Raw genomic sequence first — 11,805 nt, 5'->3', positions numbered from 1 at the left:
TGGGAGAGAAGAACTCAAGTGATTGTACTCTTTAGAACAGTTTTAAAGACTGTAAACAACCGATGTTTTTCTTCCAAAAAACTCGGATAATAGCGAACGCAAAAGAACACCTTTTTGTTCTGTGGAAATATAGCCTACCCCAGCCATGACTACAAAATTAATTAACTTAATTTTGCTTTGAGCAAGTTGAATGTATTTGACACGGCGTTTCACAGGGGGTGCATCTGCCGTGGAGGGTGCTGAATACTCATCAGTTCGCTCCTTGTTTGAAACCGACGATTTGCGCTTTATTTAAAATGCAGCATATGCGTGTTGTTGTTCTAACGGCAGATTAGCCTGTTCATTTAAAACATAGGCCTAATAAGGGCAGTGCACGTTTGCTTTATAGGCCTAAATATTAGGCTTGTTGTCAAATTCAGATTGTGTTTGGGAGACGGGATTTTTAAGAAATTCCAATCAGACAATTTGACCGGTGAGCTCTAATATTTTCGGACATTTCATTTTTTTTTCGGACAAAGACCGGCAATTACCGGACAACGGAAACGCTGGTGTGTGTGTGTATTCCTTGTTACCATAAGAGCAGACCCCCACACACTCCCAGCAGCAGGGGTGCATGTCCACCTCAGTCCATCTGTTTCCACAGCCAGCCACCAGCCAGCGGCCACAGCACAGGCCCTCTCTGTGTGAACTCCCATCCAACACCAATAAGCACCCACTCTCCTCCTCTCTCCTCTCTCACTCCATCTTTCATTTCCTTTCTTTGTCCTTTGTCTTTCCGTCTCTTGCTCTTCTGCCCTCCTCTTTCCTACTCTCTCTTTCTCCTCTTCCTCTCCCTCATTCTTCCCCGACTCCCCTTTCTCAGAGTAGCACCTAGCTGAGCCACATGAGGAAGGCCCTACAGAAATAAAGGAGAAAGAAATTGAAGAAAAACACGTTTTCCTAAAAGAGTGTGGGGGATGGAGGAAGTGAGAGGGAGTTGGCACCCCGACCTGCGAGCCCTCCTGGCCTGCTCTGCTCCTCCTCTGCTCCTGCTGTGCTCTGGTTTTCTTGGTCCTGGCCCTGCCCTCCCCTGCTGGCTGTGCTGACATGTTCACCCAGGCAGGCAGGGGATTCCTCCTCCCCCGGCCCTGCAGTCACAAACAGCTCAGGCTCCAGCTGACACCCCCAGACACCCGGAGCACACTGCAGGATTGTTCCCAGGCACCAGTGCTGGGGTGAGGGTCAAGGGGGAAGGTGTGTGTGCGAGCGCGCGCGCGTGTGTGAGTGTGTGTGTGTGTGTGTGTGTGTGTGTGTGTGTGTGTCTGAGTGTGTGTGTGTGTGTGTGTGTGTGTGTGTGTGTGTGTGTGTTTGTGTGTGTGTGTGTGTGTTTGTGTGTGTGTGTCTGTGTGTGTGTGTTTGTGTGTGTGTGTGTGTGTGTGTGTGTGTGTGTGTGTTTGTGTAGGTATGTTTGTAGTTGAATGTGTCTTTGTGTGTGTGTGTGTGTGTGTGTGTGTGTGTGTGTGTGTGTTTGTGTGTGTGTATGTGTGTGTGTGTGTGTTTGTGTGTGTGTGTTTGTGTGTGTGTGTGTGTGTAGGTATGTTTGTAGTTGAATGTGTCTTTGTGTGTATTTGTGAATATATATATATATATATATATATATATATATACAGTATATACTGTATATACATTCACAAATATATATATTTTTATATATTTGTGTATGTGTGTGTGTTAGTGTATGTTTGTGTATTGGAGTAAATGTGTGTGTTTGTGTATGTCTGTGTGTGTTAGAATGTGTTTGTGTATGTCTGTGTGTTAGTATGTGCCAGTGAAGGGTTGCCCAGACCGTGCCTGACGCATGAGAACTGACTGGAGATAAATAAAGCCCTGGAAAATCACAAGCGAGAGAAAACACCCCTGCAGCCTGACGATTGAGCAGTTTCCTCCTGCCCTTTACCTTCTCACCTTGTCTGGGTGTGTTTGTGTGTGTGTATGTGTGTGTGAGTGTGTGAGTGTGTGTGTGTGTGAGTGTGTGAGTGCGTCTGCACCCACACTAGATGTGTGTGAGAGTTCTGTTAACTCTAAGCCACACACTGGGCCTCTGTCAGTCTATGGATCTCTGCAGAGGTTGCTATGTTTCCCTCTTCCCTTTCCCATCCTGTCTTCTCTCTCTCTCTCTCTCTCTCACTCTCTCTCCTCTGCCTCATCTACTTATAGGAGGACGATATGAAATATGTAGCCTAATATGAAACTTCTCAGTGCTGATCTACTGAGAGATGTCATAGTGAACATGAGAATGGACAAAATAGGAGACCCCTTTTCCCCTGTGCAGAAACCCCTCTGGACGGTGTCTGAGTGGAAAGGTTTTGTTGGCATGCTCACCTAGCTGGGTTGTCTTTCCGGGATCCGCCTTGTTTGATCATGCAACACACGGAGACCACTGCTGCCTTCCTAGAATTGCGTGTTGAAGGTTAAAGGGGAGGGGGGGGGGGGGGGGGTGTCCTTGTTTCTGTGATGAGTTGGTATGTTTAGTTGGTAGGGTCCCCTGGTTTGGTCCTCTTTCAGAGATCTAGCATAGAGTCAGCTGCTGTCTAGGGTGGTAGATGTGGGCGGATTGCTGTACCACCACAGTGGGTCACTTATTTCAGTTCTATTGTATTCATTACCTCAGCCAGGAGGTCATGTTCTCGGTTCAGGTTGTTTGTCTGTCTGTTAGCAGGATTATGCATAAACTGAGACGGCGATTTTCATGAAACTGGCTGGAGAGGAGGAGCGTGGGCCAAGAAAGGAACCATATTACATCACAACTTTGCGAGACAGACAGGGCATATTGGCATTGGCATACTGAGTGCCCTTCTAATCCGTATACTGTACCACCATCAGTAGACATTGTCAAAGTCAAAGTCAAATTCATTTATAAAGCACATTCAAAAACAACTCACGTTGACCAAAGTGTCTCGTGGCGATGTACAGAGCCCCAAGCACACCCCGCCCAGAGCAAGCACAAGGCAACAGTAGCAAGGAAGACACCTTGACTAGAACCCATCTCAGAGGGTGGACCCATGTGACACTGTTCATAGGGCAGGAAGGCACAAGACACACAAGTGACTCACGCCAGGGACTGCCAGCTCTCCCCCTCTCTCGCTCCTGCCGTAATTCTCTTTTGATCTCTCCTTCCACTCTTTCTCTCTCTCTCTCTCTGTCTCTCTCTTTTACTTTTCTCCCCCTTCTCTCCGTCCAGCTGTCTCTATCCTATTCTCTCCACCCTCTCTCTATCCTCCCCTCTCTATCCATCTTTCTCTATCCCCTTTTTCTATCCTCTTTTCTCCACCCTCCTCTTTCTATCCTCCCTCTGTGTTTTTATGGTTCTGTCTCTGTTGCCAAAGCCGTGTCTCCATGGGCCGCAGATTTTATCCGTTTTTTTTTCTCCTTCTTCTCTCACTACCTCTCTCATCTATTCTTTTTTTCCCCTCCGTCTCGTACCGAAAGGCAATCTGCACACTTCTCCATCATCCCACTCTAATTCCGTGAGTCCATGTGGAGATGCGTTTTCAAGAGTGCAGGACTTGAAGGAAGGGGAGCCGTGGGTGTGTCGGGGACACAGAAGCAGCGGTATCACTATTGCAGTTCAGTTTGATTTAGTTGTGGAGCGCCATTAAGAATGAACTCAGTCTGAAGCTGGTGCTACAGACACCAAGGCCTATTCCATCCCTATAGAGCTACTGCCCTTTTAACAAGACGAGAGAGAGAGAGAGAGAGAGAGCAGACAGAACAGGTCTGGAGGTGGAGATGAGAAAGTACACTAATTGTAAACCTGAATAGATCTGAGGAGCACTACAATTCACAAAGAATTAGAGGAGAGGAGAGAGGAGGAGCGGAGAGAGGAGGAAAGGAGAGGAGAGAGGAGGAAAGGTTTAGAGAGGTGAGGTGAGGTGATGAGAGGAGAGGAGAGGTGAAGAGAGGAGTGGAAAAGAGGTGTAGAGAGGTGAGGTGAAGAGAGAAGAGGAGAGGTGAAGAGAGGAGAGGAGAAGTAAAGAGGGGAGAAGTGAAGAGATGGGAGGGTAGGAGAAAGGAGGAGAAACAGAAAAGGAGAGGAGAAGAAAGTAAACAAAGGAAATTGAGAAAGGAGGAGAAGAGGGGAGGAAATAAATGACAGGAATGAAAGTTCAAAAGAAGAAAAGAAAGCTGAGTTTGAGAACCAGAAGAGTAGAGTGCAGGAGGTCATAATAGACACGACGAGACGAGACAAGCAGAACTGTCCTTTAAACTGTGTAAAGAAGAGAGAGGAGTAGAGATAACCGTGGACAAGAGACATCATAACAGACGAGACGAGACAGGCAGACTTGTCCTTTAAACTGTGGAGCTGGAGCGCTACCTTTCATCTCAAAGTGCCACTGCCACAAGCAAAGCCAGAGACCCAAACACACCCGCAGACACAGCCGCTAGATCAGATAGGACAGTCACATTTCTGATCTGTGTGTGTGTGTGTGTGTGTGTGTGTGTGTGTGTGTTGTGTGTGTGTGTGTGTGTGTGTGTGTGTGTGTGTGTGTGTGTGTGTGTGTGTGTGTGTGTGTGTGTGTGTGTGTGTGCGTACGTGCGTGCGTGCGTACGTCTGGTGTGCGGGTGTGTGTGTGTGTGTGTGTGCGAGAGAGAGAGAAAGAGAGACAGTTTGAGATGTGTTTGTGTGTGTGTGCGAGAGAGAGAGAAAGAGAGACAGTTTGAGATGTGTTTGTGTGTGTGTGCGAGAGAGAGAGAAAGAGAGACAGTTTGAGATGTGTTTGTGTGGTGTGGGTTCTGAAAGTGTGGCTCTATCGAGTTGAGTCAGAAATCTCTTCAGGTTAGTGGTTTTATCACCTCCACCATCACGGTCATCATCATGACTGCTGCGCAGACATAAACATTTACCCACCGCCAACAGTGAAGCAGTGTGTCTTCATCACAAGAGAGAGGGTGTGCTGTGTGTTTTAGGGATGTGTGTGTGTGTGTAAGGGGTGTGTGTGTGTGTGTTATCTGCATGATGGCATCAGCGCGAGACAAGCGTTTCATCTCTCACACATACACTCACCCGGGAGTCCACTTGTGGTAAGAACTTTCAGGCAACACATCTCACCCACATGTATGCACACACACACACACACACACACACACACACACACACACACACACACACACACACACACACACACACAACTCATTTCATGTCCTCGGAACAAAAGCCCTACAGTTCCTGGGTTTCTTTCATTGGGTTGAGGCGGTGCTTTGGACTGAAGTCCGGAGTTGTTGTGCTGCGGGCTCATCAGAGGCCCGAGCGAGCGCCTCGCCGCCAAGCATCTGTTTGTGTAACCCCGCTGCAAGTCATGCAAAACAAAAACCACGGCCTGTTTGCTTTATGTCTGGACCAACTTTTTTCCCTTCTTACCCTCTTCATTCTTTCTCTTTTTTTTTGTCTCTTCCACCATCCCTGTGCACCCAAGCTGAGGGAGCTCTGCTCTATGTTAGCCCTCTGATGCTAACCATGCTAAGGAAGCGCACGTGTGTGCTCCATATGCCTGCTCTCCCCACAGAGCCAGTCGTATACCGAGGGCCATCTGTTGAACGACTAGCCCCGATGTAAAGGCAGAGGCCTCGCCTACATCAAAGCGCTGAGGTGAATGAAGCACTGGCAGACAAGTCGAGGCAATTGATAGTTTTCAGTTGACGTCAGAATGACCAGCTGGAGGGCAAAAAAGACGTTCCAAAGCTATTTAACACGGGAGTTAATACAGGAACCACCCCCCTTTCAAGCTCCTTTAATATAAGTTTGTAAAATGCCATACAGTTGTTGCTCGGTTGGCTGTTTAAATCGGCGAGGAGACAAGCCGGGATTTCGTTTTTAATCGCATTTAAAACCCGCTACCGCTCCTGCCAGCTGATACAAAAAGTGTTTATTTCGCTGTGGCTGCCAGCTGATTGTATGTAGACGCCTTCTTAGTCAACTTTTCTCGGACACACAGTAAAGTAGCCTTACTTTTGGAGCTGGAAATAAAAGCAGTCACCCTGTTCTGGTCGCCTAATTAATCATAATAACTACCTAAAATGGGAATAAATCAAGTAATAAAGACAAGAAACAAAGCATCAAAACGATTCAAATTGGATTACCCAGCTGCTGATCTAAGTCCCGAAGCAAGCAAGTAGGTTAGGCTAGTGTATTTTGTCATTCAACTAGTAATACTACAATGTCAGTAGAAAATATATGGGAAGATCATTTAAGTTGTCATTCGCCAGACAAGGTTTTCGTACTGGTTTAAACCACGGAATTGTGTCAAATAATAACGAACATCGTTGGGTAGGCTAACGGCTGCTAGCTTACAGCAGGTACCTCGCTAGCTGGTACCTAGCTATTAAATGGCACTCATCTTTGCGCTGATTATGAAGATGGTTTTTAGTTTTCACCTTCCAGACGACATCGTTGTGAACCCAACCACTTCTGAAAATTAGATCAGTTTTTGAGATGTGTGTGGACATATTTCCTATTAGATAGATGTAAATATCTCCACACTGGAGCTCAGACAGGGACTTCGGGGAGGTTAACAAAATAAAAATGTCAGGACAGCTGCAGTAAATGTATGACAAAGTTCCTAATTTGTTTTCACTTCTGAATATTTCTGTCTGGCTATAGTGGTATGGTCTGTGGTTGATGGCAATCGTAGTTGAGTAGGAACTGCTGGAAGTTTTCCCACTGTTTCTTGCTGTTTCGCTCTTCCTTTTGCCCGCCAGCCAACAATTGTAGTGACGTCACTGAAAACTATCAATGGCTGAAGCGTATGGGAAGCGTATGCATTCCCCCTCTCCTGTTTCTCTTCACCACCTCCACCTCCACTGCTGCTGCTGCTCTGTGTGGCATCAGCGCGCCTGTGTGGGAGCACCTGTAAGGAAATCCCTCCCTGGCCTCCGCCAGGAATGATGGATATCCCTCACTCCATCCCTCCGACTGTTCACTTTCTCAAGGTAGCACATCGTCCCAGTGATGACTTACCCAGGGTTTCCACCTTCTGTGTCTCTCCCACCTCTCTCCCTCTCTCTCTCTGTCTTTCCCACTCTCCTACTCTCTTTCTGTCTCTCCCTTTTCTCTCTCTCTCTCTCTCTCTCTCTGTCTGTCTCGCTCTCCTTCTGCTGCAGTCCATCATCTTCATCAGGGACCGCAACGCTCAGGGACAGGAAATCTCCGGCTATATAGACTACTCCCACAGACTCAAGTTGGAGGACTTTGAAGCGTACTTCAGCGGAAAGAAGCGTCTGCTGCCAAGATCAACGGACCTGAGGTGAGACTCCTGCTTGTGCCGCTGCGTGTTCGCCTGTGTTGGGAAACGCCGAACGCCATATCCGCCAAACCGTCACACCGCACGGAAGCTTGCTTTTTACAACCTAAAATAACACACCGTGGATGTGTTTTATCTTTTTAAATCCTGTTTGCTTTATTATTTAGTGTAACATTCATGTTCACTGTAAATCTACAGAAATGATATAGGTTTGGCTGCTAACCATAGAATATGCTCGTCTGTACTCAGTTAAAATGAATTCAAAACTCAGTAATGACAAAAATATATTATTCTGATCATGTGACTCCACTGACAATCAATCTCACAAATCAATCAAACAAAGAGTACACACATTTTGAAAATGATCATACAATTTCATGGTGATTTTGTGTGTGTCATTATGCTTATCACCCACTTTCCAAAGTGCACCATTGTTCATTCTAGAGTTCCCCTTGTATTAGAAGCTCCCAAGGTCACACTTTCTGTTGTGTCTGACGTTGCTTCTAGGATCTTTTAGACAATGGGCCATGAAGGCTCAGGGGATCAAAAAAAGATAAATCACCTGCACACAACAATAGTCAAAACTGCCTAGCACTTCCACTCATCCATACTGCTCCTTTCACTGCTTTGCTTCTTCTTCATCTTCTTTTTCTTCTTCTTCTTCTACTTCTTCTACTTCTTCTGCTTCTTCCCTGCTCTTCTCCTTTCTCTCTTTCCCACTCTCTCTCTCTTTCTCCCTACCTCCTGCTGTTTTGGGAACAATAACAAACCTTGCGTGCGGTAGCTGCTAAGAGAGAGCAGATGCTTGGCTCCCCCATCCCTCTCTCCTCTCCTCTCCTCTCCTCTCCTCTCCTCTCCTCCTCTCTTCCTCTCTTCTTCCTTCACTGCAGGGACAGATCCTCATCCTATCAAGACCAGATCCAGATCATGTGTTTGTCAGACCCATGCCATCTCTGAACCTGTATCAGCTGTGGTCTGTGACACCTCTTTGGTCCAGAGCTGCTGCTGGTCTCTCTAACCGCCACCTCAGCTAACCTCACCACTCTACACCCAAGCCCAAGTGTGTGTGTGTCTTATTCTCTGGAGGTCAGTTTAAAAACACTTAACGCACTAGATTACAACTAAACACCCTTACCCATGTCAGGTGTTCGACTAGCCCTCTGGATCTGCCCACATTGCCTACATTAGAACACTATCTGCATTATCTCATGGCCTGCTTTCAATGTCCAATCTGCAAATAATGCCATATTGCAAACACACCGCCTGGAAAAATCTCGACTACTACTAGGAATTCATTAACAAGACTATCTTGGAAGTAGTGTGGTCGATCGAATCCCATTGTGCGCTCTGTGTGTTTGCTCCGTGCATCATCATGTGTTTTACCCTGCCCAGATAAGGTACACACACAGGTCACATGTCAGTGCCAGGTGTAGATCAGGCCTGAGGAACTGCAGCCAGTCCAGGTGGGGAGGCTACTGAACTCATAGAAATGACCAGAAACATCAGAGTGAGACGTGTGTGTGTGTGAGAGATGTGTGAATGAACAGACTTGTACGAATGATGTGTGTGTGGGGGGGGGTCTTTTCAGAGTCATGTCTCAACACTTCCTGCTGACTTGTGTGTGTGTGTGTGTGAGTGTGTGTTTACTCGCAAATCCACCAACACAATGATGTTTACATGAACAGATCCCACTTCCGTGTTTGAAAAAGTGGATTCTTTCAGGTGGTGCTTGGATGGTTTTGTACATATGACGCTCTGTATATTTCTGTGTGAGTGTCTGTGTGTGTGGTATGAGGTGCATCTCTCTCTCTCTCTCTCTGTATGTGTGTGTGTGTACAGTGTGTGAGTATGAGGTGTATCTCTCTCTCTCTGTATGTGTGTGTGTGTGTGTGTTGTATGAGGTGCATCTCTTTCTCTCTCTCTATCTATCTGTGTGTGTATGTGTGTGTGTGAGTGTTTGTTTGTGTGTGTGTGTGTGTGTGTGTGTGTGCGTGCGTGCGTGCGTGCGTGCGTGCGTGCGTGCGTGCGTGCGTGCGTGCGTGCGTGCGTGCGTGCGTGCGTGCGTGTGTGTGTGTGTGTCTTGTCTCCTCCATTCTCAGTCTGTGCCTCACCTGTGTGTCTGGCTCTATTTGCTTTACTGGAAATATTTGCATTTCTGTCCTACTTTATTAACTTTTATCATGAAAGGAAACTGCACCAAATGCTGAAGGTAATTGCCATGTTCCAGTATTGTTCCCATATGTGTGGATACGTGTGTTTGTGTGTGTCTGTGTGTGTGTGTGTGGGTACTCGTGTTTGTGTGTGTGTGTTTGTGTGTGTGTGTGTGTGTTTGTGTGTATGTGTGTGTGTGTGTGTGTGTGTGTGTGTGTGTGTGTGTGTGTGTGTGTGTAAGCGTGTATAAAGGCTGAAATATGCTTCTACGACTGCGTTATGCTACGACGGACTCGTGAACTTTTCGAAGTTCTCCGTCGGTTGTTGGGTGTCGCAAACAATTCACGCGACACTGAAAAAAAAGATGGCGGACCAAACTCCGTATATGGTTGTATTTCTATACAAGCCGTTTGTTTGACTTTTTTTTGCTCAGATTTTTTAAAAGTTACTGAGAAATACACTGCAATGTAAAACCCTTTTATTGTAACTAAAAAATACTTCTGAGGGGATTTGCGAGGTGTCTGAGCCAGCTATCTAATGAAGCATGCTACTACCCACAAGGTAGGCAGCAATGGGTTGGAGAGATCACCGCCCAGCGGTCTCCATGGCCTCGACGGATAGTTAAAACATTTGGGAGGTGCACTTCAGGCCATGGAGAGGTGCTCGGAGAGGGTTTGCAATGACGGAGAGGGCTCTGCGTGTCTGCGTAAAGTGTCTCAGTGTCACGCTTTGTCAGTCTCCATCTTCAGTTCCCTCTTGTCAAGCTAGACCCATATTATGCAATGCAGTAGTGTCTGCTCACTAATGTAAACAATCAAACAAAGCCCTATCACAGCACAGTCATGCTGGGTTAGAGCTGACCCTGAGTTTAAACACTGCTTAATCTTAGTAGTATAGCACTGCTGTGAATGGGCTCATGTTAAGTCAGCATTACTTTCAGAAGCCAGACTGACTTATGACAGGTGGCTTAAAGTTGGGTATCTTTCTGAGCAGTGAATCACCTCTGCCATCTTACAGTACACTCTCATTAATAAGTGCAGCTCCACTTCAAGGCGCAGGTGTCCTCAACACATCATCTCAACCAAGCAGCTGTTCTGCCAGTGAGTTACATGTGAAAAACACACAGAGTGAGGGAGAAAGGGAGGATACTAAGGAGACGGAGGTAGGTATTTAACATACTAACAATAACCTCTAAAATGCTGAAGGTCGTAATATATAGTCCACCGGTCAGTATCAGAAAATAAATCCCGACAGGACGAACTAGGCACTGACCCACAGATGTTGCATAAAAACATATAACCTGTTGACAAAAAGTGAGCAGACTGCTTGCGGAATGATATGAAATATGTTAATCAGTAGCACAATTATGCAGTGGACATTATTATAAAGGAATATCCGACCTCTGAGCGTTGGGGTGATCCATTCAAATCAACGGGAAATTCTTTAGCAATCTGAGGAGCCGTATAATAGCATACAAATAATAACCTCTAAACTGCTAAAGGCTGTGGGTTTTGCATTGGACTGATCCGCTAAATGATGAATAGCAGTACCTAGCCATGGCATGACCAAGCCTGTTGTTACAGAACTGCACAGTACCCCATAGCCTGTCTTAGCACAGGCAGGGATGAGGCCAAAACTAAGTGATTAACAAAATAGTGTCCAAGATCACATCATGAAAGTGAAACACTAGCATGGGCCAAAGACAAGAAAGGGAAGACACAGAAAGAAATAGAAAAGAAAGAAAGAGAATTACTTAAAGGAAAAACGAGAGGAAGAAACCTTCATTTAAAATGTCAGACAATAGCCGGTCCTGGGGAGTTTAAGGGGGTAACCATGGTAATGAGAAACATACAACCCCCCTGTGCCGCAGGCGAGCAGTGTACTGAGAGGCACACGGCGGCCATCGAGAGGCCCGTTACCGTTTCCACGGCGATGGGCAGGTTTTTCACACCCCGTGCTTTGTGAGCGGAACGCGTCGGGGTGTGGCGCCCTCCATCTGCACAAACCTCCGACTATCACCGTGACAACGGCTCATCGGGGACGCAGCACGACGGCGGCCAGTGCCAGCAAATTCAGCGAGCTCTCACGCGACGACCCCTGCTCCCAACTTCACAGAGCTCAGCGCACATGCACCATCATGCCATAGGACGGGGCAGATTTTTTTTCTCCTTCTATATTTCATGATTTCTTCTCTCTCTCTCTGTTCTTGCCTCTTTTCTCCGCTCTTCTTAAAAGCCCTGGAAGCGTCTCTCCATGTTCTCTGTTAAAATATCTCACATCTGTCCCTGCTGCCTTGGACTAAAAAAGCCAGTGGTTCACCAGCGCATAAAAGTGGTCAGCCCAAAAAAATGTTAATTGCCATATGGGCTTGAAGGTA

General features: G+C 46.6%; 1 protein-coding gene across 1 annotated transcript in view; it reads left to right on the top strand.

Annotated features, from left to right (window-relative positions):
- Window positions 1-11,805, top strand: part of cfap299 (cilia and flagella associated protein 299) — a gene marked incomplete at both ends in the record, with an annotated part of 94,311 nt that overhangs the window by 71,232 nt on the left and 11,274 nt on the right. The window contains one exon of the mRNA XM_080852858.1: window positions 7,138-7,280. Within this exon, the coding sequence (XP_080708984.1) occupies window positions 7,138-7,280 (143 nt within the window). The remainder of the gene's footprint in view (window positions 1-7,137; window positions 7,281-11,805) is intronic.

Source organism: Sprattus sprattus, assembly GCF_963457725.1.
Source record: "Sprattus sprattus genome assembly, chromosome: 15".
NCBI lineage: Eukaryota > Metazoa > Chordata > Actinopteri > Clupeiformes > Clupeidae > Sprattus > Sprattus sprattus.
Note: the sequence above shows the minus strand (reverse complement) of the source record. Positions and strands in the feature narration are given on the sequence as shown.